The following is a 27959-nucleotide window of genomic DNA, read 5'->3' as shown; positions in this document are numbered from 1 at the left end:
CCAGTAAGCTTTAGTATCAGGGAAAATTAAAAATAAAAGGACAATTTAAACATTTGGCATAATTTATTTCGGGGCTGCTGCTGTGGAGTCAGCTGGTTGATTTTCACCTTGACCAGTCGTATTTACCCAGTAGCTCCTGTTTCCTACGAACTGATGATTCTGAAACTCACTACAAGAGATGCACACCGTTTTTATTTTATTTTTTATTAGCAGCATTAATGTTTTTGTTGTGACCACAGCGACTTTCCCCAGGTCCCCTGGGTTGGTGTGGAGGGCGGCTGGACTCGGGGCCATGAGGGCAGCGCCTCTCCAGCCCCGCCCGCTCCATCCGGGTCTCTGGGCGCGGCCGTTGCGAGAGTTCAAACCCCGCGGCAGCCAATCAGCGCAGAGTTCGTCCCCCCCCGCCCACTCAGCAACCTGCGCTCTACCGCAACAAGCGCTGTGCGTCTGCCCAGGAAATATCTCACAGCCAATGGCAGCGCGCTCCGCCTGAGTGGCAGATGCAGCGACCAATCCGAAAGGGACATGGGCGCAGCGCTGCCGAAAAGGAAGGGCAAGTGGGCGGGGCATCTCGCGGCCGTGGCGAATGAGGGGGCGGCTTACAGCGGGGCGGTGGGGCCGGCAGCCAATGGGCGGCGGTGTAAGTGCGGCGGCTCGCTTTTTGAATTGGCGGCGGCCGCTGATGGCGGATGGCGGCGGGCGGCGCCGGCGGTGAGGGGGCACCGGGGCTGGGGGTGCGGGCGGCTCGCCCGGAGCGGGGCCGGTGTGTCGGGCTCCTGTGGGGGCTCCGGGTCCAGCGCTGCCCCGGGGCTCCTCAGGCCCCCGGCCGCGCTCCTTGGGCAGGGCGGAGCCCCGGGCCCGGCGGCACCTGCTGGCTCGAGAGGCGGCGGCCCCTCGGCCTGGCCTGGGCCACCTCCCTGCAGAGCGCTCGGGAACCCTCCTGGGTGGTTCCTCGGGAGGGACATGGGCAGCGTGGGGGTTGTTTACTGTCCTTTCCTTGCTTTACCAAACTTATTTTGGTTTGTGTCCTTCAGGCTTTCCACAAATCATTGGGAGGTCATTTCTGAGTGTGATGCTGTGGGGGTCTTGGCTCTGCCTGGAGCCTGTAGTGATGGTGTTCTGACTTTTTGCGCTTTATGTGAGGGAAAACTGTTGTGTTCTTGTCTGTATGTGCTGTTTGTTCTCTGCATCCTGGCACTTTCAGTCTGTAGGTTTAGTGACAAATATTGCTATTATTATATGGTTATTGAAACAAGGAATATTTTTAGACACACCCAGGAAGGAACCTCAGAAATAAATAAATTATAAAAATCCATAAAGAAAATCAATGCCCAGACCAAAGTCTAGGCTTCTTCAAATATGCAAGGAAGTTCTTTGTGAGTTCCTGTACATTTTACTTGGTGTAATAATAACTGTACTGATGTCTCAGACTTCTAGGAAATAATCTCTAGGATTTAAGTTTAGTTATGCCTCTAACTGGAGGGCTTGTTTTCCTCTGAATTTACATTGTAATTGTCCTTGTGGTAATCATTATTAGCGATCTGGTTTGAATCTGCCAAGATTATACTTCCGTCCACCTCTGCCAAAGAAGTTGGTAACTGTGTTACAGCTCCTGGTGGTGACATTGTAACTTTCTGGTCAGGGGATTCCCCAAAGACTTTTCAGGACTGAGGTCACTCTCTCTTCTTGCTCTGAGAAAAACGAGGAGGGTGACAGACACAGGGGTAGGAAATTCAGCTCCATGGATCTGCACAGCTGTGTGTGACCTGAAAACTGAAACTCAGGTGGCAAATCTGGGAGTTGAATATGTCTAGAATAATGATAGATTTGTGGTGTTGATTATTGCTCATCACTGCATTAGGAACTGGTGTATTGTGAGGATTTGAATCCCTTCCATGAGTCCCAGTCCTTTCTGCATTGCTGCTATGCCAAAGTGCCCATTGCTTTTTGTCTTCTGACTTTGCTGTGGAATGGGATGGTCATTACCCAATTTGGGAAATGGCATGTGCTGTTCTCTAGGGGTTTTACTGCCTCAAGAGTCCTCTTTCAGACAATGCTCTAGTGCAGTATTTGTGTAGCTGCTGTTTTCAAAGGGCACATGCAGTCACAGAACAATTCCAGTTCAAGTGCTACAAAGGGTTATTATCCAACAGCAGCTCAGCTGTAGCTGCTGCTCTGGGTAACTCCTGATCTCACTGTGCAAACACTGGAACCTGGGTGTGTGATGAGTCACAGGAACTCGCCCTGCCTGCCTCCTGTGTGGCACAGAATGGGCTGTGTGTTGGGCACGTGTCTGAGAACAACCTTTGTGCTGCAGGATTTGGGGAGGTGGCTCCCAGAAAATGAGAGGGTTGGGGGTTCTGCCTTTGCAGTAGGTGACAAGGCTGATGGGCAGGGAGAGCACAGATCAGGGTGTTTGAGAGGAGAGGAGAAAAGGCCTCTTTACTGAGGATGGAAGGCTGCTTCTACTCTGTCATAGTTAATTCAGGACCATACAGCTGGACATGTATGTGCATATCAGCTTTGCAGAGACTCTCAAGCTTTTTTAATTTTTCTAAGAGTAAATAGTCCTGGCTCTACTCTCTGGGTGCTCATTTCTAACCACAGTATCTCTAGCCAGTTCACCTGAGAAATCACATTTTAGCAAGATGCTCTGCTCACCCTAATTCTTCTGCTGATGTTTCAAATCAACAATGCTAATTTTAGTCTCAGCTGTAGCTTGTAAATAGTTTGTCACTGAAAGAAACAAGTGCTTTTAGTTTGGTGCTTTGTGGTTCAGCTTTTTTAAATGAGCACTTGAGTTCATGCTTGCCTATGCTCAGAGCTGCAGTTCCCTCTGTGCAGATGAATTACAGAACCATTTCTGTAACAGCTTTGTTGTCAGTCTTTTCTATCAGTTGTGCTACTCTTGATGCTCTATCAGTGTGAGTGGGAGTTCAGTAAGAGCCCAAATGTTTTGTTTTCTGAAGTCACTTCTGACAGCCTTGGTCATAGGACTCATGAATGAGCTTTTTGCACCTGTAACTGAATTTCTCCCCTGCACCTTGCAGCTGTTGAAGAGAGAAACAAAGCATAATCATGGCTGACAGCAGTACTCTGGTGTCTGAAACTGGGAGGAGCCTCTTGGCTGATTCTTCTGTTCTTGAGTCAAAAATGATAGAAACCTCCAAAGAGAATGTATTCCGTGCAACTGTTCTGGATGTTGAAGGTAAGGGGGGAAGTTTATTTTAAGACTGCTTGGTTTGTGCAATGACTGATTACTTTGTTGGTATTTAGTAGTTTTGAAAATCCAAAAGTACTTTGAGCTCCAGAATGTACATAGAGTAGGGAAAAGGGTGTTGATCTGGAATCCTTTCATTAAGAACATTTGGAGTTACAGCCCAAATTGAATGAATTTTGTGGCTGTTGTACAGAAAGCTGTCAGTTCCATTTGATGTCTCTTCTGTGGAATAAATCACTGCAGGTGACATTTTGACATCAGTGTTTGGAAACTGCAGCTGCTCTGTTATGTACAGGTGGACAGATTACAAGGTAGAGATGTGGAGAGATTAATAGTCTTAAACCCAAGATTAATTCAATAACAAATCTTGAAATTAAAAAACAACCACCAATGTTTCCCTCCAAGGTACTAGCCAAAATCTGCTGGTGGTCTGTTATGTAAATGACATGGAGGCAACACTTGTTCTTCCTCCTAATATTTTGAAGGTTTATTAATGCAAGGAAAAAAAGAACAAGGCATCTAGTTTCAGTTCTGATATTCCTGGTAACTGCTCAGTTACCAAGAAAGTAATGAACCTTGTCAGCCAGGAACACAGAAACTAGAAAAACACCAGCTGTCTATTTTCCAGCAGATCTTGGTATCTAATTCTGCTAGAAGCATTAAGCCTGTACTTTTTGGGGATTTTCATTGGCTTGTTGTCTTTCCTCCTCCTTACCCCTTGATTTACGTTTTTGTTTTGACTGGTCATGAATTGCAGATTCTTGTTTCACTTCATACTTGAAAGTTTGGGCTCAAAGTCAATTTGGTATGCCTTAATTAAAGGACACTCTTCTTAAAGTAACATTTATTTTCAGGATTGTTCCTGATAAGGAATCTTGAAAGATTACTCTGCCTGTATTCTTGTGTACATTATTGCTTGATTTAGACATAACCTAGATTTTTCTGCTAAAATACAAATATTATCCTTGCTTCTCTCTGAGCAGAAGAAATGCCTCAAATAGAAACAAGAGTGGTTTTGGTTCAGGAAGCAGGGAAACGTGAGGAGCTTCAGAAAGCCTTGGAGGTATGTGGGCCTGAGATAAAACAGTCACTGAAGGTTATGCCTTCAGACTTGTAGTAACCAATTTGCTTCTGTACTAAAGTTCTCCTCTTCCACAGACCATTAAGATAATGGAAGTACCTGTTATAAAGATAAAGGAAAGTAGCCCTGATAAATCAGAAGAAAAACTAATAAAAAGTATTATTCATATGGTATGTCATGCAATTCAGCACATGTAATTGCATGCAGCATGTTACACTTCACTGGGACTGAAATGTGCACAGGCTTTAATTTGGATTAATTGGGCATAATGGTCATAATATATGCTAATGGTTCTGATGGTGTCACAGCTCATCAAATTAGCACTTCTTTTACAATATGGAGTAACACTTGTAGCTCTTTTCTAGTGGTGTTTTCTAACAGGGGCATCAGAATATCCATGGGGATAATCCAACTGCATGCTTGTGTTCAGTCACACATAAGTTTGTGCTATGAACTGGCTTTGTAATTGTCAACGGACTTCTCTTTCAATTGAAAGCTGCATTCAAACTGAAGTGCAAGAAATGCTTTTCCATTTCTTGATGTGAAAGACGTAAGAGATAAAGTTTGGAACGAGTGTTTGAAAATAGAATGGACAATTTTTTTAACCACTTAAAAATATCAAGCAATGAACAAAACCTATTTCTGCTCTGTAGCATGGAGCTTGCTGTTGCTGCTTTTTAGTAGCATCCCACAGTACCCTAAGCTGTTCTGACAGTCTGAAATTTCATTTATCTTTTGAGCTTAGGGTACTTTTTCTATTTAGCTCCTTCCAGTGCTACATTATTGGTGTGAACTGATACATAAACTGCTTAAGCAACCAGAATTCTGATTCTTCAAAAGCAGGAATTACTTTGACACTCAGTCTTAAAACATGCAGCAGTTCATAGCTATTCTTATGCTAGAGAACAGTGCATTGCATTCAGCTTTCACAAATCCTAACTCTCTGAAATATCTGAATCACACATTTTCCTAATGGTCCAAAATAAACATCAGTTGAATTTTACACTTGTGCAAGTATGTTACCTGAGTAATGCTTTCCCTTTCACCCCTGTGCATCAAGGAAATTAAAATGCCCTACATAAAGACAGACACAATAGAAGAGCTTGGAGATTCTGATTCCCCTGAATTTGAGACAATCTTCGTTGTGTCAGACTTCCAAGCTCCCATCTTCAGCAACCTCTGCAAGGCAGACTGCAGAGTCATCGGGCCGCCGGTGGTGCTGCACTGTGCACAGAAAGGAGAGGTGGGTGCTTCCTGCTGAAATCACATGAGTTAGCTCCCCACTTCACTGAGTTCTAAGAGTTCACAGTAAAATCCCTTTGCTCTTCCAGTTATAAACATTCCTAGAGAATTTCAAGAAAAGCAAGTTTCTGGTGCTGTGTTAGAATATTGCATGTAGTGAGAGTGCAGGCAGACAGGGTAAGGCTCCAAGTGTTGCTGGGCTTGCAAGGGTTCTACGGGGTGAAGAGAGAGATGAGAATCTTGACTTGATGATCAGAAGGCTGGATTTATTATTTTATGATAAGTTACATTAAGACTATACTAAAAGGAATAGAGAGAGAAAAGAAAATGTCAAATCTAACATGTGGGAAAAGGTGAAGGCATTATGTGTGATGATCATGAGAGTACTGGTGGCTTGGATAGTCTTAGGCTACACAGCAAGGCTGTTTTAAATGTTGAAATAAAAATAAATCTTAATAGCTCTTTTGATGTATAAGCTGAATCTATCCTAAGAATAGAATAGGAATGAATAAACAAAGGAGCTCTCTGATTCTGTCCCAGAGAGCTTGGTCTTTGATTGGCCCTTAATTGTAAACATGCAACATGGGCCAATCACAGGTGCACCTGTTGCATTCCACAGCAGCAGATAACCATTGTTTACATTCTTTCTCTGGGGCCTCAGCTTCCCAGAAGAGGGAAAAATCCTAAAGAAAGGATTTTTCACAAAAGATGTCTGTGACATCCAAGATCACCAGTTGGGATTGTGCCATTGAGAAAGGCAGCATACAAATGATTCTCCAGTAATCACTTTATATGTCCAAAGTCATAATGTGGAGCAGATGGATTGGGGGGAAATAAAAGGATGGAGTGCTACCTGTAGAACTTGGGGATGCTCTAGTTACTTTATCAGCAGGCCTGGAGCTAAGGTATAATTGAATACACAGACCTGGACTAGTGTCTGATGCATTTTTAATACTAGAAATAACAGCAGTGTATTAAAGGTAATGTGAAAGCTTCAATGGCTGCAGCATGCTGTTGACTCATGAGCTTTCCTCTTGTTTTCAGCCTTTACCTTTCTCCTGCCGTCCACTGTACTGTGCAAGTATGTTGAACTTGGTACTGTGCTTTACAGGATTCAGAAAGAAAGATGAATTAGTAAGTAACATATTCTTCTTTGGATTGGTAAAACCATGTAAAGGATATTTTCAAGATACTCTTCTGTTCTATCACCCAGAGTGATAGGGTTTAACCATGACTCAGGCTTGTATGGGAATTGTTCGTTCTTTTGGTTTTTTGCAAGTCCAGAGGCAGTGATATTTGAGGATGGGAACAAAACTTTGTTCAAGTCATTTTGTCTGTCATTTTTGGTCACTTTTTTGTTGAATGACATTAAGCTGCTCTAATTCAATAGAGCTTAAGGGTCTGTAGGTTGAGGCTTCAGATAAGATGTTTACCCAGTAGTGTCCTGGTTTTTTTTTGGTACAGGTAGTAGAATAAGCAAGTAAATCTTTGTAGCTCTGTTCAGAGCATTTTCAGGCATGTGATCTTGTCATGATATTGTGCTATCAGGACTTACTCTTTGTTTGATACTCTAGCACATGGCTTTTCCATTTCAGTAGGCAGTTGCCATCTAATTTCCCTACTGGACACCTGGGAATCAACAATATGGCTCCACATCTTCATCTGAAAAAAACCAAACCCAAACCAAAAGCCTTTGCCTGGTGTTGGGGTTAGTTAGGTTTGATCTAAATTGACTAAATCAGCAAGGAAAATGTCAAATCTAACATGTGGGAAAAGGTGAAGGCATTATGTGTGATGATCATGACAGTACTGGTGGCTTGGATTGTCTTCAGGCTACACAGCAAGGCTGTGTTAAATGTTGAAATAAAAATAAATCTTAATAGCTCTTTTGATGTATAAGCTGAATCTTCTGTCGATGTGAACAAGTTGTTTTAAGAACAGATCAGAGTATTTCTATTTCTAGGCCTTTAATGTAACCTTCTGTAACTTGCTTTGTAAATCACTTTTGTACTGAACTCGCTCTTCAAAAGATACTGAAAACTTTTCATCTTTATTTTTCAGGTTAAGCTTGTGACCTTGGTTCATCACATGGGTGGAATTATTAGAAGGGACTTTAGCTCAAAAGTTACTCATCTGGTGGCAAACTCAACACATGGAGACAAATTCAGAGTATGTAAGCTTGAGTTGGTGTTTCATAGCAATCTTTGGAATTTGGCTTTTGTAGACTGTTTGTTCTTTATACTTCAGCTCAGAAGCTGCTGCTTTTTCCTGTACTAACAGCAATGACTTGTAAAGGTGAATTCATCTCAGTCTGGTGTTCAGCTTTGGCATGTTTGTGTCTCTGTGGGAGATCTAAATAACATAAATTTGAAACAGACAAGTATAGTAAATAACAAGATCCAATATAGTTAAATATTGATGCTACCAGTAGTAAAGATAGTGATGAACAAATGCATGCTTCTGTCTATCCAAACAATAAACTTTGAGGCAACTTGTAAAAAAACTCCATTCCTTAATTGGTGCATGTCTTCTACAAATTATTTAAAATTTGTTATTTGGGTTATGGGTGAGGATTCAAATATATCTTTATGCATAAATAGACATGAGTGTGCTTTTTCTTTCTGATTCTAAAAGGGAATCACTTGGGACACTTATCTTCAGTTTAGAAGTAAATAACAGGTTATAGTTTTTTGTACTATTTAATTATGATGTAGCAATGTCTGTGCCTCTTGACTCTCCCTGCTTTGAATTGTTGGAAGGATGTTGCTTTTCTTTTTTCCTTGTTTGTCTTTATAATCTTGCAGCTGGAAGAGAAGTCCTACTTTCTGTTCAAACACTCCTTTCTGCCAAATCAAAGGAGAAAATGTAGGAAAACTGTACAATCTCTCAAGCATGGCAGTTACCTTTCAAATAGTCACTTTCTCTTTGATAAAAGCAGGATGGGGTATTTTTCTTCATACAAAGTATCAAAAGCAGAAAAAAGATCCCATATTCTGCTGGAACAGAGATTTGATTTTGTGTTTTTGTGAGTGATGAAGGATATCAGACTAACAAAATGGTGCACTTTTGAGGAAATGTCAAAATAGCTATTGATCTGATTTCCTAGTCACTGAATTCATATGTTCTAACTCTGGGGAGCTGCAGTTGAATATGGCTTTTGAAGGAATATATGCACTTTTTGCAGTATCTGTCTTGAAAAGTAAAAGGAAGGTTACAAATTTTTCTTGATGTGAGAAAGATTTCAATGGAACTATTTGGTGCAACTTATGCTTTTCCTGTTTTGTAGATTGCTGTAAGTCTTGGTATTCCTATCGTGAAAGCAGAGTGGATTTATAAGGCATGGGAGAAAAGGAATGAAATGTAGGTGTTTATTTTCCTTCAGCCTTCACTTTGCATCCTGTTCACCTGAAATGTGAGCTTCTGCTTAAATATTGACTTGAGTCACTTAAGTGACTTTTTTGTGCATCTTCTTTCTTTCAGTGATTTCTGTGCAGCTGATGATGATTTTAGAAACCAGTTCAAGGTTCCTCCCTTTCAGGATTGCTTGCTAAGTTTCCTGGGATTCTCTGATGATGAGAAAGCTAACATGGAAGAAATGACAGAAATGCAAGGTGATTGTTTATGAAAACCTCTGGGAAGAATGGGATAGAGTTTATAATGATGGGTGCCACAGAACTGTTAAGTGAGATACTAATTTCTAACAAGAATCTTCTTTCCTGCTTATTTGCCTTTTTTTTTAATCTAGGAGGACATTATTTACCAGTTGGTGATGAAAGGTGTACACACTTGGTGGTTGAAGAAAGTACAGTAAAAGATCTTCCATTTGAACCTTTAAAAAAACTTTATGTTGTGAAGCAAGAGGTTAGTGCTGAAAATTCATTAGAGAATGCTGCCTTGTAGAACTGTGTGTTCTTATTCTGAAAAAAATATCTTCCTTGCCTGTAGCCATGATATTTTCTGAAAAATCCTTTCCTTAAGATTTTTTCTCCTGAGAAGCTGAGAAGCCTCAAGAACAAAATGTAATCATGGTTTATCTGCTGCTGTAGAATGCAACAAGTAGATTTGTGACTAGTCTCATGTAGTTGTTTCTAATTTATAGCCAATCACAGTCCAGCTGCCCAGACTGTCTCAGTCAGTCACAAACCTTTATCATTCCTTTTCTATTCTTAGCTTACCTTCTAATAAAATCCTTTCTTCTATTCTTTTAGTATAGTTTTAATATAATATATATCATAAAATAATAAATCAAGCCTTCTGAAACATAAAACCAACATTCTTGTCTCTTCCCTCATCCTAGAACCCCTGAAAACACCACCACACTTGCCAACTGTGTAACTATTATGGGTTATTTTGAACATTTTTAACTTTGGGTGAATCTCTCTTTGGTAATGCATTCATAATGTGTGTTTTCTTTTTTCCTTTAGTGGTTTTGGGGAAGCATTCAAATGGATGCCAGAGCTGGAGAATCCATGTATTTATTTGAGAAGGTATGTTGAACACTCACACAATACACAGCGTATTTTGGTGGTAAAATCAGCATGCAACATAGTGTGTGTGGGGCCAGATGTTTTAAAGCAGCATTTCAGTTCCAGGTAATCCATTACAAATTTTATACACAGAGTACTAATTTGGAATAGAAACTTTTTTTCTGCTTCTCCAAGTTGTACTTTTAGTCAAACAAAACTTGGTGGTTTTTATTTTAGAAAGGGAAACAAAAAACTTCACCCGTTCTGCCTCGGCTTTCCTCAGAAGTTTCCTGCTGTGTTGTGTGTTGTCTCTGTGAGTCTCTGCACTGAGTTGAAGTGGACACAGAGGATAAAGCCCTGACTGAAGTTTTCTTTCCCTGCAGTCAGAGAGTCCTGATTTCAAGAAGTCGGTGTCGCTGCTGTCCCTGAGCACGCCCAACAGCAACCGCAAACGGCGCCGCTTGAAAGAGACTCTGGCCCAGCTGACCAGGGAAACAGACCTGTCCCCCTTCCCTCCTCGGAAACGCCCCTCAGCTGAGCACTCCCTCTCCATTGGCTCCTTGCTGGATATTTCCAACACTCCAGAGTCAAGCACTGCCAATGGAGGTAGAGCTAAAACCTTCCATTCAGCCACACTTAGTGGTTAGCAGCTCTTGCGTGAAAGTGGAAATGGTGGTGGTAGGGAAATCCTACAGGTTCTGCTACAGATTTGCAATGTAATTCCAGGCTTTTCCTTTTTCAAAGTGGGGAGGAAAAAGTTGGACTGAAGAGTTCAGACACAGGCCAAGCTGCCTCTTGTCATCACAGTAAGCGTGTTCATATCTGAAGGAATAGATGTGGAGGTGATAAATAGGGATACAGTTGAGTGTTAATCCACAATGCTTGAAATACTCTGCTGGAAGTCTGTAGCAAATTAGCAGCATAGTCAACAGTAAATCATCTAAAATACTCTCCATAGGATACTTAGAAGAAAGAGGATGAAGATTCTTTTCTAGAGGAGTTAAAGGGAAAATTCCTGCAGGGCCCACTCCTAGGTCTTTGAAATGTTCTGTTGAGGCTACACTATTTGTGCCAGCAAACTGTCATGTCTAAAACTTCACAAGAATATAAATCAGCAATTGGTTTTGAGTGAATGGACAGAGTTTTAAATATCTGCACGTGGTGCTTGTGAAGAGAGGAACTGCAAAATTTTGGGTTAGTTAAAAGCTGATACCACAAGTGATTTTTAACAGGTCATAGAGGAGTTATCTGGAGCTGCTACTGCTTCAAAAAGGCAAACTCAAATCACATAAGAGCTCCCAAAGAGGCACAACCTGTAAGTGATAATTCAGAAGGAATTCAGGGAAGATCAGCCTTCTTAGGTAATGCTAGTGCTCTTGTTACCCATGGTAGGGAATTTTCTTCTAATCCAACAGCAGCAGTCAGTCTCAAAACTTGCTGTTTTGGAAACAACAGGTAAGGTACTTATTTCATTGTTAACTATGGCAGTAGTGAGCTTTGATATAAAAAAAAGACATAGGTCTCTAAGATCCAAGACATGAGCAAATATTTAAAACTCATGAATTGCTCCAGGTCCACCTTGGCTTTAGCTTTAAGAGAAATTACTTTTTTGAGCCTTTCTCCTTCCCTCAGTGGGATGAACTGTAAGTGGTATGTGCAAGGGCTGATTTTAGTAAATGGTTTTGAGCTACACACTTAATGCAAGGATGGCAGGCAGCTGAGAGATAATTGTTTACATGGCAAAGTGGAAGTAGAAAAGCACCTTTGTACTAGTGTATAAATAAGTAATGTTCAGTACCTAATCCTTGCTTCCTGCTAAATAAGGAACTAATAATAGGGTCAAGTCATTGACCTGCCCATAAATGTCTTATTAGTTTCCATCTAATTTTGAGGAAAAATGTATTACTGTTGTTCCATAAGCAGGCTCTAACAAAGAGCTATTTTTTTGGAAGAGCCCTGCTAACTCTAGAATGTAACCTTTAAAAAAAACCCCAAACTTATCTTCACTTAAAAATTCTGAAGTTTTTTCTTTTGTCTTTGAGGGGGATCTTTTTTTAGGGACTCTATTGTAATAAAGCTCTATTTCCTTTTGGAAATATCTCTTCATCAGAAACACCAAAATCCTGCGCAAGACCTTCCAAAAACTCCACTCCTCTTCCTCTCAAGCAGTCTGCAAGATGGCAGGTTGCAAAAGAATTGTATCAGACAGAAAGTAACTATGTTGATATTCTGACAACAATTATTCAGGTAAGATGGCTTTAAAGCCAGTCCAGGTCAAATGTAATAAGATAGGCAATGTTTATATTGATTAATATTTTCAATCTGTGATCTACAGGCTTTTGAGGGCTTGGGTGCATCAAAGCTTCATAGGAAAATGACAATATAAACAGTCTCATGTAATTTTACTGACATATAAAAATACTCAGGTTCAGGTTGGAAAATACAATTTCTAATCTGGGATCTGCAGTGGTATTGCAATATATATGGAAATTGGAAGTGTCAGGAAAATAAGATCTTCTTGAGTAATATTTTAGATATTAGTGAATAAAGAGAGATGGCAGAGGGAAAAAAAATCTTTTTTTTTAAGTTATCCCAAGAGGAGCAGAATAGCAAACGACTTACAGGAAGAGCTTAATTTCTTGAAAGTTTATTTCTATTGCAGCTGATTATCTACTTAAAGAATGAGCCAAGATGTGTGTGAGTAGAAAGAGATGAGAGGGAGTTATGCTGTAGAGATGTATCAAACTAAGTGTTTGTATCTTCAAACCACTCTCCAAAACCCACTCTTGCTGAATGGAGACATCTCAAGATTGTGACTGCAGGAAATTATGATCCAAAAGGAAAATACTGTTGCTTTCATAGCTATTTCCAACACAATGTTGGCAGCTGGGAGGGCATTAACTTCTTTTTCTTAATTCATCAGTTGTTTCAAGTTCCTTTGGAGAAGGAAGGACAACTTGGGGGACCAATCCTTGCACAGGAAGAGATCAAGACCATATTTGGCAGCATTCCAGATATTCTTGATGTGCACACTAAAATCAAGGCAAGCTGCACCTTCTCCCCTGCAGGGGAAGCTTTCATAGACACTTTGAATCTTTTCTGTGTGTTTTCAGTTGTCTGTTGTACAGGTATAAACTCTTCCTGGTGCTGATACACTCTTTCAAATAGTGGCATCTGCCTATTCCTGCAGCATTTCTCTGTAGGCTTTTCAAGTACAGAGACTTGCAGGCTACCTGCAACTTGGTGATTTGTTTGTACAGGTTTTGTTGGTTTTTTTCCAACCAGTGGGTCCAGTCTGGTTAATCACACCAGCTATTGATGTGTGCCCACTGAGACAGAGATGAAAGTAGAGCTGTGTGTCTGTGTGGCAAATTGAAGTCACTTGCAGCAGAGAGTTGCTTTGATGTAGTTGTTGTGTTTTCCTTCATCTTTGGTGTTATAAAGATATGAGCAGTGGCAGCAACAAACCAATATTAGTGATAAATCCTTTTCACTGAAGGTGAATCCTGAACCTTCAGCTGTGCCCTCCTGTCCCTCTTATTATCTGATGGTGATAGAGCTTGATCCTTATCAAGCTCATATAGGCTTAACAGGCTTGGTCTCACTTTCCTTGACACCCTGGTGTAGCAAGTAAGTGGAATCTATCTTAGTTCTATTTCAATCCTGTCTTATAGACTTAAGTCCTAGATAAGTTGTGCAGTCTTAATTAGAATTGGTTCAACTGTCTTCTGTGTATCCTTTGTCAGTATTCCTTTGGGATGTGTTGTGTATTGTGCTGGATGCAGCAGTGTCATCTTGCTGCAGAGCTGGCTAGTCCTGACATGCTGCCAAGCTGCACTGATTTACAGCTAGATGTACATATTCAGTAAGCCAGACATCTCTTGTTACCAGCCCTCAGTAGGCTGAATGTGAAATTGTACAGCTTTTAGGATTGCCTGTTTTGTCAGCACAAAACCACACCTAATGATGTGTGTTTGGCAAAATAGTCATCCCATTTAATGGCTTTATGCACTTTATGCTCAGCTTGTTTTCTCTCCCCATCCCTGCATGTATTCCAGGAGGACCTGGAAGATCTTATGATAAACTGGACTGAAAGCAAAAGTATTGGTGACATCATTCTCAAATATGTAAGTTCCTCTTTCTTTATGCTTACAACTATTATCTTGCCTCATAACATCTTCTAAGATCTAGCAAACACAAGCCAAGCACTGCTGAGAAAGAGCTCCAACTTGTATCATTGTCTTTTTTATTTAAACTTTTTAGTTGAGTGATACAATCCATATCAAGTTTTAGTGTGTGTGTCTATTCACAGGTATGAAGGATTAAAACTACAAATAGCTACAGTCTGAGAACTGTAATTTGCAAAGCTAGACATGCTTTTTACTCAGACATTAAAAGCCACTTCCCAGGCCCTTAGCCATCTGCTGCCTCTGATCAATAGTAAAGAACTAAGAAAATAACTTTTCACAAACTTATGTTCTTTCTTCAAGACTTGAAACATGTAAGTGAATAAGGAGTCCTGTGTAGAGCAGGAAGGCTAAGTCTGGGACTGCAAAGAATTTTAACATAAATAGGTGCTCGGTATCTTGTGATTATTTTGCTGATCTGATGATTTTGAGACAAAGAGTGCTTGTCATTCAAAAGTTTTCAGTCTAAGGTGTTGCTTCTGGTGGTTTAAAAGGTGATTGCAGTCACTGGCAGAAGTACTTGTCTGAAATTTCCAAAATTCTCGCCAAAAGCTTCTTGCTAGGTGTCAACCTGCCTCTCACTTGAGCTGCTCAGCAGCTTTTAAGATTGTTATGTCTGCGTGATGCTGGTTGAGAGCAGCCTGAGTTTAATCAGCAGCATCAATCTGGGGCATCTGGCATGCAAAAATGTCTTAACTTGCTCTGAGAACACGTATGGGTTTACAACACATTTTTTATTATTCTTTATTGCAATGTGCCTTTGAGCAGCTTTGTATGGCTCAGGGCATATGAACATATGTACAAGGATACATAATATGTAAAGCAGAGCCCTAACAGTTGTTTCTTTCAGTCAAAAGACTTGTTGAAAACATACCCTCCGTTTGTGAATTTCTTTGAAATGAGCAAGGAGACGATTACAAGATGTGAAAAGCAGAAACCAAGGTTTCATGCCTTCTTAAAGGTAAGTGTCTGCAGAACTAACTCTGTGAGTAGAACATGAGGACTGTTACCATGTTCTACTGAATGCAGTAGATGGAAGAATATGAAATTTTGAAAGCTTGAAGAAATGCAAACACCTCTTGGTGAGACAGAAATAGGAAGGATTTGAACTTCAATCCCTCAAGCCCTCTCAGAAAAAGTCTGAGTTCCTTCTCTGTTAAACAGCTTTCAAGGTGGTTTGATTATATGCATTTGTTGCTGGAAAAAAGTTCCTCCCAAATACATCTCTTCTCTTTTCTGTGAAGATAACTGGAGCTGCTGCTTTGGTTGGTCCCCTCCCTGTGAGACTTGTATTTCTGAAACAGCTTTTAACTTTCCTTGGGCAGCTGTGAAGCTCCAGGGAGGTAGGATTTCTCAGCATTCTTGTGACTAATGAATAGAAACCCAACAGTGGAGATCTAACAGGAAGATGATCTTCAAAGAAAGTTTTCTGAAGATGAGTCTTAAGACTCTTGATCTCTTCAGATATGTGTGTACTGTTAATAGTGCAGTGCAGCTTTAACTCCTATATCAAAACAGACAGGTGTCAAACACTGACAGTTTCAGCTTGTGTTTTCTGAGGAACTAGGAATTACATCCAAGTATTGATATCTAAAAGATGGGGAACAAATAAGGGAACAGCTCATCCCCAGTCCCACTCCACATTAGCAGCTGGAACAAGAGCTGAAGGGTTGATATGGACCCTTTAAAAGTAGACATTCTGAGAATATAAATCACTGTTCTTTTGAGTGGAATGTGGTTTTTAACATGCTCTGTTAATGACTGTGGTAAACAATTCTCACACTTATATAGCAATGCTAATTTCAAGGAAGGGAATTTTTCTCTGATCTTGTGTATGTGTGTAAAAAAAAAAAAAAAAAAAGTAAGCATTATTTCCTTTTTCCCAGATAAATCAAGCCAAACCTGAATGTGGCCGCCAAAGCCTCGCTGAGCTCCTTATCCGTCCTGTGCAAAGGCTGCCCAGTGTTGCCCTACTACTGAATGGTAACCCAGAGATGTCATTTTTATTAGTTTATCTGTGAAAGTGTTAAAACCACAAGTTCATGTCTACCTTTTGTCAACATTAGAAACAGCTTTTCTCATCTAAACCAAGCCTGATTATGTGAGTTAACCATGACTCCTGGCAGTCAGTGAGACCCACTACTGAAGAAAGCATAAATTCTGTCTAAATTCTACTTGTTCATACATTTGTATGCAGGATACAGATAGAGGAACAGTTTGCACTGACAATTCTGTCTCTTCAAACAAGAATATAATTGAGATTCAAATGAAACTAACATAAACTAGAGAGCAATTCATATTGACAAGGCTCACGATTTCATGTGTTCCACCTGGTATCAACCACTTGCTGTAATAATGCTTTTGTTAATAAAAATAATAAAAAATCCACATCATCCTTTTCTTCAGGTGGAAAAAGACTTTTGTGCTTGTCTCTGCACCTCAATTTTTTTTAATAGTTTAAGGGTTTGGTTTCTGTATTGTATGTGGTTTTTATTTCTTAATGAGATGTCTGAACAGCTTCTGTTCAGCCTCGTTCCCCACTTAATCAGTGCTACTTGGACTCCAGAGTAGATCTGATGGATCTGATGTCTCCAGTCAGCTTATCTTAACTCAATTTAAGTCTGAGTTTTTCATGTTTCTTTTCAGGCTCTTGTAATATGTATGGAGTTTTTATTTCTTTTTTTTTTTTTAATTGTAGATATTAAGAAACATACAGCAGAAGAGAACCCAGATAAAATAACTCTAGAGAGAGCTATTGAATCATTAAAGGAGGTGATGACGTAAGTCATGTTGATTCTATGGAACATACTGTTAAACATACTGCAGTTACATCCCTCTGTTCCTCCTAAATTGTCACTGTTATGTTGCCACAAGGAACAGTAAGTAAACATAACTGTAGGTGTTCTTCAGCCTCCTTCTGGCTGCTGTTGTCACTTTGGTATTCTGTGCCAGAGCTCTGAAGGAGTCTGTGACATTCCCCAGCACTTGGACCTGAACTTCTGCTGACCCCTTGCTTCAGCAGGGACTGTCCCCTGTCCTCTCTTCTGTTCCAACTCTTATTCCTATCTTTTCCCTCTGGAATGGAAGAACTGGGCTTTTTGTCTTTAAATCCTACTTCTATGCATTATATCTACTGAAAGGACAGACTTTTGGTGGGAGAATAGTTTTTCTTCTGATGCTGTATTAGCTCTTCTTGGCACTGTTCCATGAGTTAATTAGCTGAAAGCTGAAGTTGTTTAGATTGTAAGTCTCACCTCTTTTGAAGTGTAGCGTATGTCTCCAGCAACAAGAAGTCCTGCATTAATTGGGTAAATGTTTGTCCAGTTTTAACAACAACTTTTAAATTGTAATTATTCTTGGATCTGTGCCTTGGTGAGCTGCAGTCCTGATTTGGGGGAGACAAAATGCAGGCTGGAAAGAACTGAGTTGTGTCAGTCTCTGGTTCAAAATGTTGCATGACAGAGGAGGGGAATTCTATTTTTAATTGATTGGTGTGTCAAGTGCTGGTAACATGACAAGAACAGTGTTCTAGAACTGAAGTTTCCTATGTGATTGCCTGTGGTATTTGGTACTTCTTCAGGCCAATGTGGCAAGTGCTGCTGTGTAAATTCTATCCCTGAATGTTTAGATTTATTATTTTTGTATGTCTAAAATGCAGTGCATCCATTTACTGTTGCTTGCTATTGAAGGTTAATATAATATGCTTTCCTTAGACACATTAATGAAGACAAAAGAAAAACAGAGGCACAAAGGCAGTTCTTTGATGTTGTCTATGAAGTGGATGGATGTCCAGTAAGTAATTTCTCCAAAGCTGCAGATCTCTTAAATGCCTGCAGTACTTCGTTCCCTTTGTAAAAATGTGAGGCTACAGTGCAACAGTGCTGGTTTAAAGAGATTGCCAGTGTTAAGCTGTAAGCAAGCAGTAATCCAGCCCTTGAACTAAATGCTTAATGAGCTTTTTGCTTTTGTCATTTAGGCCAATCTCCTGTCCTCCCACCGCAGCTTGGTGCAGCGTCTGGAAACTGTGGCACTTGGGGATGACATCTGTGACAGGGGAGAGCAGGTCACACTCTTTCTGTTCAATGATTGCCTAGAGGTAAGGTGATACCAGCACATCTCATGAACTGAATTGTAAAGGGCTTTACACTTTTACACTACACATGAATATAAATAAGTAGAATTTAAGACCTTTTGAGGCAGAATTCTAAGTCACAGATTGCTGATAGGTCAACACATGCTGATATTTCTTTTCCATTAACTACTGTATAAGCCTCTCATGGCTGAGAGGTGTTAATGTAGCCTTTTATGCCTTGCAGCCAGAGTAAAAACATAAAAGCAGATTAATATGTTCAAAAATGTTTATCTGAATAGCACTTTGAGTAGCACCAATGGATGAAAAAGTGCTGGAGTCTTTGGCTCATCAGGTTCTTTGTCCTTTTAAAGTTTATCTGTATATAATGGGAGGGAATAGTGGGCCTTGGTAGACCTGTCTGTTCTTAGGCTACCAAAAAACCAAAGTTGTAATATATCCCTTAAACTGAAAATATGTTAGGAAGAATTGGAGGGGAAGAATAATCTGACTGGGTTTTGGAGACTAATGTGGAAGAACTGAATTTATAAAGGCCACTTTCATAAAGTACTTGTTGCTGTCTTCAGCACTGAAGAACACTGTCTTCATAGAAGACCAACTCTAAAGTAATTCAAAATTAGTGCTGTCCTAAGCAGTACTTAGAGACAAAATCTGACTAGTGATTTGAGTTGACTCAGTTTCATCACTTCTCATAAAGGATGGAAAGGCAAATAAAACCACTTTTAATAAAGCTTCTTGGCTTGTCTCTTGGACAAGAGACAAATAAGATGCATTACTTTGGCACACAAGTGCCTCACATGTTTTTATGCAGAGCCTGCTCCATGGCTGCATGCATAAGCAACAGCAAGTGATATTTCTAGGACATAACACGCCACACCTTATGTTGGTTCATGCATATAGATGTTGTCTTTTCTGTTTAAATCTAGACTACTTTGTGGAAGATTTCAAAGGACCCTTGTTATGCAGGGTAGAATTGAGGTCTGTAATGCAAAATTACTTCCTCTCTAGGTATTTTTGAAAATATATTTTATTTTTCAGCTGAGTGTTTTGATGCCAAGTAACAAATATTGTTCGGCCACCTGGGCTGTAGGCAGTGAATAGAGAGATAAATTAATTCCTTTAGGATTTATGTGGTAGAGTAGCAAGATTTTCTGTGCCTGGTGTAAAAGGAAAAAAAGGTAAAAAATATAGAAAAGAAAGGAAAAAATGGCAAGAGCTCTTCCAAATGACCCTTTCTATTTTATTTAACTGCAGATTGCGAGGAAACGGCATAAAGTTATTGGAGCTTTCAAGAGTCCCCATGGCCACACAAGGCCTCCTGCATCTCTCAAGCATGTTGTTCTCATGCCTCTCTCCCAGATCAAGAAAGTCTTGGACATCAGGGAGACAGAAGGTCTGTGTGTTTTGAATACTCTGGTAGCTCCTTAAACTGTGTTTTAAGGTGTGAAGGAGGAAGCTCTGCTGTTGTGGGATGGAATGCTAAGGTGTATTTATTGTATGGTATTTTAGATATGTGATTTTAGTAAAAGCTTCTGTTTGAATCTCTGTAGGAGCTTGAGAATTCCTTGTACTGATGCTCTTTTGGCTTTTTGAGAATTGCTGCAGGATGCTGAATTTGGCAGAACTAATGGCATTAGCATAAGCCAACCAATTGGCAGTGTGAAATAAACAGAGTTTAACACTTGACAGCTCTGGATTTACAAAATAAAAACCAAACCTCAAACTTCAGCCCAGAGCATTAGATTGGCCAGAGAAAAGTGCTGTTGGTTTGAAACCAAATTTTTTTCTAACTGGTGATGGTGATAATGCTCAGGAGAAGCTGTGCTTGGCATCTTAAAAGATGACTTAATTTCTGTCTGCTTTCCCACACTGCTCCAGCATTGATAGTGACTTATAAAGAATCTAGTCACACCAGTTTCCAGATTTCTATCCTGGCAAGATGTGGTGTTTCACTGTGAAGATATGCATATCATGTGTTCTACTTTATGTACTCTGAAGCACCTGAACATAGAAAGCCAATGAAGAAGAGAAATGGCAAAGAGGGTGGGTGAGGCTGATTGCTCTGCAGATTATTTGGTTGCTCAGCTATTGCCTGAACAGCTGATTGCAGCCTCTTGATGATGGCTGTGGACACAGCTCTGCTCTTGCAAGTGACACAAGAGCTAGTGTGTAAGTAAAGACAAAATCATCACACCAAATCATGCTGTCTATAGTTCCCTCTGAATTACATGAAAAAATTATTATTCTTTTTATTAACTCTGTGCTTTTTTTTTTTTAAACAAAATGTAGATTGCCAGAAAGCTTTTGCCTTAGTAGTGAGGCCACCTACAGAACTCAACAACAAGCTGCTCAGTTTCCAGATGACAACTGAAGACCCTTGCAAGGAGGACTGGCTGAAGATGCTGTGTCGGCACGTGGCCAACACGATTTGTAAAGCAGATGCAGTAAGTACTCTGGAACCAGGCTGCTGACTGAGACTTCTCCCTCTTTTTGGCTTTAAGCACCTGAAACTAAAGAAGTTAATAGTGGACATGCCTGAGGTAAAGTAGAGCAGAAAAGATTTGTGCTAACATGCCTGCAAGTGAGTGTTAAAAGGTAGAAAAGGAAACAGGCTGGAAGTTAGTTTGAGCAGAATCTGAGTAGTGCTTAAAAATCAAAAATTATTTATAATTAATTTTTGATGGTGAAAAGGGTATGATTCAACTCTGCACTGCAGTTCTAACAAGAATTGGATTTAGCTTGCTTCTTTCACAGCTATCTTTGAATTTACAATCCCAGTGTTGTTGATCATTTGTGTTGGATTAACTCTGTTAGAGTTCTTTGCTCTACACCTTATCTCCACTATAATGCAAGAGACATGAAGCATCTTCCTCCCAGAGACAGAAATCTACAACCTTAAAACAAGGAAAAAAACCCCAGTGAAATAAAGGAGGCACTGGCCTTGTCTCACTTCTAGAAATTGTGTGTGGGCTTTCTATAGGCAGAAAACCACTAATCTGAGGAGTAGATCCTCTCCAATTACAGCAAGAGGCTTTCAGCTGATGTTTTAATTATGTAAAAGTCTATGCATATCAGTCATCTCAATTTGCTGAAAATGCGTGCAATACATACAGCTGAAGCTCCTTGGTGTAAACCAGAAATGCTTTATGTTCTGCATGTTTGGTTGTGATTTTTAAGGGCATGCTTGGTACAGGAGAGGTAATTAAGTCATGAAAACAGCATCTTAGTTTTATTTTGTGTGTCTTGGGATCTAGGGACTTAGGAATAAGAGACTTGGGCTTTGTGGTTTCCCTTCCAGGTACTGAGTATGAAAAGTGCTGATGTGGAAGTGTTAATTTTCTTTAGTCTGTGTGTTGCCTATCTTCAGTATTTTGTGTAACATATAACTTGGATTTTTAACAGGAATTACACCTTTGTGTAATAAATGTGTAGTTCCCTCTTGCCCCAAGACACTCAATCACATACTGACAAATTGTAACCTACTGTGCTGAATCCCATTAGTTATAATTTCTGTACCTACTATATAATACCTCTTTCTTGCTTATTTAAATGTCAAATTGAGCTTCAATTTAAGCACTTTTGCCTGGTTTTATACTTCCACAGCATCATGTGAACGGAGATAACATTGACTTTGCCACCTGGTGGCAGCAAAGGCTTTGGCTACTCTTCCTTAGGAATGGCAATAAAGCTGCTGACTGGGGTCCTACTTTTTTTTTTTAAAGTGTAAAATGTGTTTTCTCAAAATGCAGACAACAAACAGCAAGAATCATCCCAGCAGCTTCCCACTCCCATGTGTGCCCCCTCTGCCCCCCACGTTTTGTAAGTAGGTAGGCAGAGATTGCTTTGCAATGCTGGAGTTTAAGAATGAGGCGTGAAAAAACCCCAAAAACTCCTGGCTATTCTGCAACATGTACTGCACTGAAGCTGAAAGGCTTTAGTTTTAATGTTTGACAGCTGCAGCTCTCAAGATTTCACTTCAGAAATGTGCTAGATGTGTCAGTGGAATTAAGCAATGTTTATCTTGGAAACTCCCTGGGGATGCCTCAGAACTACTGCCTTTAATTTGGTCAGCCCTGGACTTGAAACTGAATCAGACAAACTGAATGTGAAACTACTGATGAAGTGGTTTCACAAACTGGTTGCACCAGCTGTTGATCTAACAGAATAGCTTGAAAACAAATAGCTGCTGGACTGTATAAAGAGTTAAATATGGAATATGGCTATTAAACCCTCTAAATCTGACCTAATGCACTAGAAAAATATATTTTGGCAAATGCTGATATTTGACCATTATTAAGACTATTTTTGTCTACAGGAAAATCTCATTTATGTTGCTGATCCTGATTCAGTTGAAGTAAATACTAAAGATATGGACAGTACTTTAAGCAGAGCATCCAGAGCCATAAAGAAAACATCAAAAAAGGTAAGATGGTGCTTTTTATCCAGAGAATTGTGCTGGGATTTCTCTTTCAGGTGGTTTGTAGTATTTACAGTAGTGACAGGAAAAACTTAATCTGAACTAAAACTCTTAAATATAATCTCCTTAAAGAAAGAAGGTGTGGGGTGTTTAAGGTTTTGGAATATATGTATATATAGTCTTAAGTATTACAGTCATAAGTATTATGTAGTCATTTTTCAGTCTGCTATGGAACTTAGGCTGTTTAATACTTTGAGTCTTTCAAATATAATGCAAATTTGAGAAGCAACTTAAAAAAGGAGGGGGAGGCCTGACTCTGCAGGGCTGAGGGATGTAAGGAAGCCTTGGTGACCAAACCTTGCTTTGACTTCTCTGTGAATCTCTGCCCTCCTCTCTCCCTCCTATTTGGACAGAATGAGAAGAGCAAGGATGATGGGAAGCCTTTAAAAGTCAGATCACTTTAGATGTGGGTGTTTGGCTGGTTGTGATCCAACCACCAACACTTGATACACAACCCAGAGATTTTCAGAATGGTAGCCTGTATAACAGCAGTGATTACAGCCTGGTTTTAGTCAGTGTTTAACCACTTGCCAACCTCCTCAGGTGACAAGAGCCTTTTCGTTCTCCAAAACGCCCAAGCGAGCGCTGCGCAGGGCTCTGATGTCCCACAGCGCCACGGAAGGGCGGAGCCCCAGCTGCAGCGAGAGTTACATCGGCAGCCGCCTGACCAGCACCTCCTCGCTGGCGGTGAGTGAGCTGTGCCCCCGGGGAAGGCACCTTCTCAACACCACGCTCCTTTCGTGCCTGCTGCTGCTCTCACTTTAGCGATTCCAACATCCACAGTGGGGAAAAAATATTTTTAACTGCTTTCGTAGGGATATTCTTTTCAAGAGCTGTTTAATGAGAAGCCTTGCTTCCTGAAAATGCAGAAAAATCTTGATGCACTAGAAACTGGGGGTTGCCTTACACATTTAAGTTGAAAAACCTCACCAGTCTTTTTTGCTCAGAATGGAATATGCTTCCTCTTCTGAGAGAGTGAGAAAGTTTCAACACAAGTCTTGTATCGGTTCATGCTTTTGATCTTGAACACTAAGTAGAAATGTGGTGCACAACCCTGAATAGTATGGTGAATGTTTCAGTCAGAGTAGTGAGATGACAGACACCCTGTGAAACAAACTGGGAAGGAAGGGTAGAGAAACATAGATGCTGCAGCCTGCAAGTTTGTAAACAGCAAAGGAATTATCTCCTCGTAAATGTTTAAGAAAACTTGGTAAAATAAAATATTGTTCTACATATTGCAACTCCTCTGCTATGCCTTGGCTGCCTGTTACAGCTTTCTCCTGCTACATTAGGCCAAACTCAATTTCCTAATACAGTCTAGTAAAGCAGACTAGATTTGGAGGAATCTTTAGATCATCTTTGCTTTTTATTATAGTGTTTGAGGAAATTGGATGAGTAAACACCTACTGTCTAGTCAGTAGTATGTGGGACAGAAGGCCAAGAAAAGGGAATCCTTTTCATCTTTCTATTACTGCCTGATGTGTCAGTACTTCAATATTGAGGTAATTCAGTGTGTTTGAGTGGCCATTAAATTGTACAGCATAAAGACACAGCCCTGCTCTCCCACATGAGAAAATATGAAGCAGTAAGGGAGGAAGTATCACAGCAGACTCCCTTGATTTAGAGGAAATAAAAAAAAATCATCTATCAATGGGGCTATAGCCTAGTTTCCTGCAGAGAGACTTTCTTCCTTCTGTTATGATTATGGCAACAATTGTTTTTGCTTTCTAATTGTCTTCATTTTGATACAGCACTGTATCTCATTTCTCATGAACTTACAAGTTATGTGCTTTTCATTTTGTGCATATCTACCCCAGACAAAAATACTTTTTTTCCACAAAATCTTAGAAACTTGCAAAACCATGTTCCTGTTTCAGATTCTTCCCAGACCTCTTGCACCTGTGGTAATAAGCTGCAGCTTGGCAGCAGATGATGTGTTGTGATTTTTTAACCAATGCCACACACCACTGAACTTGCATAAAGCCTTTTTGGTTCAATTATATGGTTGAGGGAAAAAGAGGTTTGGATTCCAGCCCCTCAAGTTGGAATACCAGTGCAGTTGTTGATAGGAAACTAAAACTGCAGGAAACCTGTCTGAGTCCATTAAGAGTCAAAGCTGTTATTCAGACATATGGTTTTATTGAAATTAAATCTTAGCCTACACTTATGTAGGAATTTTCTGGTGCAGAAAAAAACCATAGAGTAAAAATATCAATAAAGCTTGGATACTTGAGGGTTTTTTTCTTGTTTGAACTAACTCTTAAATCCCTCCTAATTGTAGATTGCTCGTTCCTCTTCCACGTGCAGCCTAAGTGGATCTGCCAAGTGTGCTGTTAATGTCCATCGCTCCAGTTCTGTTGATTGGTGCTCTCAAAGCTCCAAGCCTCGACCTGTGCTGTGTCCAGGCTCTCCAAATACTCATCTTCCAAATGCTCTAGAAGCAAAAGCTTCTTCCAACTTGGAAAGCTTAAATGGTCATGCCTTGGACAGACCATGTGCTTTCCCTGTAGTTACTGCCACCTGTGCTGATGCTGGAGGTGATAACCAGTGTGGTGCTGGGAAATTCTGTGCATCACATCCTGACTGAAGAAATCCTGAGTGCTGTAAGCTAAGAGAGCATGGCACAGCTCTAATGCACAAAGGGCTTCAAGTGGTGTTGGGTTCTTCTTAACATCCTCTAATGCACAGCACTCACATGTGGTTCTGGTTCTGGGTGCAAACTCATTTTTTCACAAACTTTTAAATGTGTTTTTCTTTTAGTTGATATACAGTTGAATTCCTCACTGTTTCAGGCCATGTAACTCACTGGCCAGAGTTCTGAGAGCTTTAATAACTTGGTTGCAAGGAAGTCTTGAGCAGCTTATTTTACCTGTGGTTTTAGTTTTTTATTCTCTATCTGTAAATAAAAAAAACCCTGGTATAAAACACTGAAGCCTAATAAGAGCTGCTGTATAGAGAGGAATTTAGTGTTAAATTTTCAGATATTGCCAACGACTTCAAATGGAGGACATGCCATAAACAGGCATAGGGCTTGTTCACAGTGAAGTGTGTATTCCCTTACTTGCCCAAAATATCCCTGTTTAAAAGATTCTTGAAGCATGCAGGTGCCCAAGCTGCCCAACTACCGTGACCTGTTGATGTGCTGAGAAGCTTGGCTGGCTGTTTAAGAGCAACAGAGGATTGCTTGTGCAAGTATCTTGAGGTCTAATGTGAAAAGAATATAAAATCTCAGCTAATCCAAAGAGGTTTACTTTTAGTGCTACATATTGATGTGTTGGTTTCACAGTAATTAAGTCTCAGAAGCAGCTTATTCTCCAAGCATCAGAAAAGTCAGCTTCTTGCCTAGTGTGTGCCCATCCAGGCACAGCTGAAGCAAGCTCTGACAAATCACTGGGATGTCTGTTGCCTCCTGCAGCCAAGGAGACATGTGTTCAGCATCTCATTTGGGGCTCAGAGCTGATGATTATACAGAAAGTTGCAGGATTGGAGAGGGAGCTCTGTTTCTCTAAGAGATTATCATAGTGTATCTTGCCTTCATTTTGGAGGGAGATTACTGCAAAAAGTGATGCAAGATGTATACTAATACTTGTTAACAGCCACTCTTCAAAAACATGTTCTTGCATTCCAAATCTCTCAAGACTGGTAATAAGGAAAAGAAAAATCTCTTCTGTAGTTTTTAAAATGTGTTAAGTTCAAACTCTAGAAATGCTGGATCAGTAATTTCAAAAGCTGCCAATCTCTGAGATCTTCTGCACTCACACGTTCTTTGTATGAGATGTGAAGGTTGAGGAATGACTGCTGCACTATTGAGATTGGCTCATATATGATCAATAACATTTTTTTTTTTGTCCAACAGGGTGTTCATTCTCCTTCCTTGGTCAGCCTTCCCTCGATCTTTGAAAAGAGGAGTCACACATTAAGCCGATCCACAACCCACCTGGTGTGAGGCAGCTGGGGCAGGCTCTGCTCTGTGGCAGTGACTGACAGGCAGTGACTGTGACTGACATTTCTGGTACCTTAGTCATTAGCACTTAGCCATGATTAGCAAAATGTTAGATGACACTAAGTTAATCACAAGGGGGGTTTAGTTGTGTTGAAGCAGACCAGCCAATCAGTGGAGTAAGTGACTTGGCCTTCATTTAAACACAGTATTCCCTTGTACAGATTTATTTCCTTACCAGCATAACTGAAACATTTTCTTCTATGGAAATTGTCCCCTCCAGGCTGGTTTGTCAGATCTTGAAATGAAGATGATGATCACATAATTTACTGCTAGTTTGGATGACTCTTATGCTTGCCTAACTTCATCTACTGGCAGAGCACTCTAATGTTTGAATTGTGGATTTCTTAAATGGAGAAACATTATGAAGTACCTGACCTTTCAAGTATGACAGTTAACCTGTTGTACAGCTGCTTATTCCAGATATTTTATAAATGTAGTTGTTTATAATTAAATAGAATTGAGTTTTGTGATTATGATCTCCTGCAGCCTCACTGTAAACACAGTGGTATGAGGAGCTTTGACCATCAGAAATGATCAATTGAATTCTTTGTCTTGCTTTGAAGTGGAAGTCTGAGGAAAAGAATTACACTCCTCTTTAGTAGGGTTGTTAAAAAACCAAACCCCCACACATTCCCCATACTTGGTTAACAAATCATTATTTAATGCATAGGATTCTTGGTGTGACGTTGGAACTTCAGGGTCCAATTTTGGCATGTCAAATTTCAGTGTACAACTCCTAAGGCTTTTAGGCTTCCTCATGTATTTATGTCTTCCTTTAAAACTATGTTCACTTCTGTCATCTCTGAACAGTTTGTACCCTGCAATGCACTCTCACAAACTATCTGAATATGTAAATTTCTGCATTTCATTAACAGTTCAACTGTTGGTATTAGCAGGAGTTCACAACTTCTGGTTTCTTTTTAACCACCTGTGTTTTGTCTTGTATCTATATGTAACTAGTGATGCTTTTGAATGTGTCAGACTGCACTGTTTTTTATATCTCTTTGTCAATCTGAGCAATGTAAATAAACTGTTTAAAATAACACTGCTTCTGGCTTTGCTAAACAAGCTTTTATGAAAGTTTACTTTTTTTATGTGGGGAAAAAAGGGCATTTTTGGGCTCCAACCTACAACTGTACTCTGATTATCTACGTAGTTATTCCTAATAAAGTATACCACTTGATAGGCCTGAA

General features: G+C 40.1%; 1 protein-coding gene across 4 annotated transcripts; it reads left to right on the top strand.

Moving 5' to 3' along the window:
* The first annotated feature begins 624 nt into the window (after nt 1–624).
* On the top strand, nt 625–27959 carry ECT2 (epithelial cell transforming 2). Of its 4 annotated transcripts, XM_064721275.1 has the most exons (26): nt 625–711; nt 3051–3208; nt 4204–4283; nt 4379–4471; nt 5362–5544; nt 6588–6677; nt 7605–7712; nt 8830–8903; nt 9024–9154; nt 9289–9404; nt 9968–10030; nt 10393–10615; nt 12120–12256; nt 12933–13052; nt 14068–14136; nt 15047–15157; nt 16083–16179; nt 16895–16976; nt 17910–17988; nt 18173–18292; nt 19541–19679; nt 20576–20730; nt 22602–22709; nt 23307–23450; nt 25045–25366; nt 26620–27959. In XM_064721275.1, the coding sequence occupies exons 2-25, from the start codon at nt 3079–3081 to the stop codon at nt 25348–25350; spliced, it is 2958 nt and encodes a 985-aa protein (XP_064577345.1). In that variant the 5' UTR covers nt 625–711; nt 3051–3078; the 3' UTR covers nt 25351–25366; nt 26620–27959. The 4 variants fall into 4 exon arrangements, with proteins under 4 accessions (XP_064577345.1, XP_064577346.1, XP_064577347.1 ...); XM_064721276.1 differs by lacking the exon at nt 4379–4471; XM_064721277.1 differs by lacking the exon at nt 25045–25366.

Source organism: Zonotrichia leucophrys, chromosome 9 (assembly GCF_028769735.1).
Source record: "Zonotrichia leucophrys gambelii isolate GWCS_2022_RI chromosome 9, RI_Zleu_2.0, whole genome shotgun sequence".
Classification (NCBI taxonomy): Eukaryota; Metazoa; Chordata; class Aves; order Passeriformes; family Passerellidae; genus Zonotrichia; species Zonotrichia leucophrys.
This window is presented reverse-complemented; position numbering and strand designations above follow the sequence as displayed.

Bases quoted from the DNA above. Each gene is read 5' to 3' on its own strand.
- ECT2 (XM_064721275.1), top strand. From the start codon at position 3,079: ATGGCTGACAGCAGTACTCTGGTGTCTGAAACTGGGAGGAGCCTCTTG. The intron at 4,472-5,361 runs GTATGTCATGCA...CTGTGCATCAAG, and splicing joins TAAAAAGTATTATTCATATG to GAAATTAAAATGCCCTACAT. The intron at 19,680-20,575 runs GTCTGTGTGTTT...AACAAAATGTAG, and splicing joins GGACATCAGGGAGACAGAAG to ATTGCCAGAAAGCTTTTGCC.